This window comes from Kryptolebias marmoratus, linkage group LG3 (assembly GCF_001649575.2).
Source record: "Kryptolebias marmoratus isolate JLee-2015 linkage group LG3, ASM164957v2, whole genome shotgun sequence".
In the NCBI taxonomy this organism is placed as follows: Eukaryota; Metazoa; Chordata; class Actinopteri; order Cyprinodontiformes; family Rivulidae; genus Kryptolebias; species Kryptolebias marmoratus.
In genome coordinates, this window is record NC_051432.1 from 1,394,225 (window position 1) to 1,396,419 (window position 2,195).

At 37.1% G+C, this 2,195-nt stretch overlaps 1 protein-coding gene across 1 annotated transcript in view; it reads right to left on the minus strand.

The window, feature by feature from the left end:
- col9a1a (collagen, type IX, alpha 1a) overlaps nucleotides 1-2,195 on the minus strand; it is a 28,789-nt gene that overhangs the window by 12,631 nt on the left and 13,963 nt on the right. The window contains exons 15-19 of the mRNA XM_037974589.1: nucleotides 1,718-1,771; nucleotides 994-1,047; nucleotides 590-643; nucleotides 441-485; nucleotides 263-316 (exon numbers count right to left, since the gene is read on the minus strand). Coding sequence (XP_037830517.1) covers nucleotides 263-316; nucleotides 441-485; nucleotides 590-643; nucleotides 994-1,047; nucleotides 1,718-1,771 — 261 coding nt within the window. The remainder of the gene's footprint in view (nucleotides 1-262; nucleotides 317-440; nucleotides 486-589; nucleotides 644-993; nucleotides 1,048-1,717; nucleotides 1,772-2,195) is intronic.

A 2,195-nucleotide genomic window follows, 5' to 3' on the forward strand; every position in this document is an offset into this window, starting at 1 on the left:
GACGTAACAGCAGCAACTCAAGCACATTGCTGCCCCCTATATGTCAGGAGGACAAATAACACCTTTTCTGTTCAAATTGCCAACCCGCCACAGTGGCGTGTGTGTTGATCAAATTCACCCGCCACTTCAAATATTTACCCACATTTGGCGGGTGGCGGGTGCTAATTTCCACCCCTGATTGTAACATGCTTTTATGTAGTTCTTTTAGAAAATCAAGTAAAATGTAACATGATGGATGTGTTTAACTTTGCTTTAAACCTACCTGTTTCCCTGGAGACCCCATTATTCCTACAACTCCTGGGTCTCCTGTATTGCCCTGGAGACAGAGAGAAGAAAACAGAACTGCATTGGTTTACTTTATCATCTGAACATTTCTCTCAGCACATAGAAATTATCCTATTTTCATGGCACATCAACTGTCATACAAGCTCTGATCATACCTTTATACCACCATGTCCTTTTGGTCCATAGGCACCTGGCAAACCCTGCATGAGAAAAATGACAGTAAACATCAAAGTCTAAAACAAGAAAGGCAAATGTTAAATACTAAAAAAAAAAAAACAATCAGGTGAGGTAAGAAGTCACTCACAGGAAGTCCCTGTGTGCCAGTGTCACCTGGAGCCCCACTTTTTCCTGGAATACCCTAAAAATAATCAAAGCAGATAAAATTACTGGATAAAACCATTCCATAAATCATGGAAAAGCAAGTCAGTGTTGGCATCACATTGAAATAACCCATAATTAAGGTTACTTAAGGAAAATTAGAACTAAAACATTTGCACCTCCTCTTAGACATGTTTCCTGTCAGTTGTATTTAATGTTTATGGGCTGAACGCTGTCTGGCAGAGAGGAGAGAAGGATATATATTTCAAAATTTTTTATTATTTTCATTTTCTCAGATGTTTGTCTACTGAAGCTTTAAGGACTAACAGAATCAGATTGCAGACTTTGTGACTAAAAGTGTTCTGTACCAGTAATGCTGTCAATTATTACCTTTGACCCAGGCAGCCCAGGTATTCCCTCATGCCCATCTGGACCAGAAAGTCCCTGTTGACAATAAGAGGATGAGATGATCAATTAAAAGAGTTTTTTTAAACATTACTTTATCCAAATAAAAACAGTTATGCTGCTCTTTGAAATGATAATAGAGGAAGGCTGTGTAGAGAAAATGCATTATAGGAATGGCAAAAAGTATTTTTTTGGTCATCACATATGGGCCACATGGTAAAACTGGTGACTGGTGCAGAATAGTACCAAATATAGATAGTCAAGTTAAAGCACCAGCTTCAGTCATGTGACTGAGCCCATTTGCAAAGGTGGAAAAATGGACAACCTGGAAAGTGATTGTGCAGGTGGAGGAATGTAGTGATGACATGGGGCTAATACACAGAAGAGGATTAGGGCCACAGTGAAAAATTAAAATATAATTTGTGTCACTGTGGCCCTAATCCTCTTAAGTACTAATAGGAAGAGATCATGGCTAGATTAATATGTGCTTATTGGTAAAAAAAAATTAAAACATTTAATGAACCAGAGAAATTGTTTTCTTGAAAATGCAGTGTGACTGCTGAGTTCAGAATTACTTTGCTGAAACTGAGCTGAAAGTTAAATGTAGCAAAAAGCTAGAAAATGTTCGTGAAAACCTATAAGTAGCAAAAATCTGTGCAGCATTCACCCAATGACTGATTCTGTTTTACCAAGATTAAGTGGAACTCACAGGTCCTCCTTTTGGTCCTGGTACTCCTCTGATTCCTGGTGGTCCTCGTTCCCCCTATGATATTACAAAAAAAAAAAAACCTGCAGTGATAGCAAGACTGGACTATAGACATATTAATAACTGCTTTAAATTGTTTTTGTTTTACTTTATTTAGGAAAAACTAAGCAATAATGAAGTAATGATGATAAAATGATTAACATGTTCCATAAGAGTTATAAATCCAAACAACACAGTGGTGCAGCTTATTGGCCCTGTTGCCTCACAGTGAGACGAGTGAAGTTTCAAATATCAACTGGAGTTTTTCTTTTTGCGTGTTCTCTGTTTGTATGTGTGGGTTTTCTTCTGGTGACATTAAAAAAACAGTAGGATACAAAACTACAGAGCTCTATCTATCTATCTATCTATCTATCTATCTATCTATCTATCTATCTATCTATCTATCTATCTATCTATCTATCTATCTATCTATCTATCTATC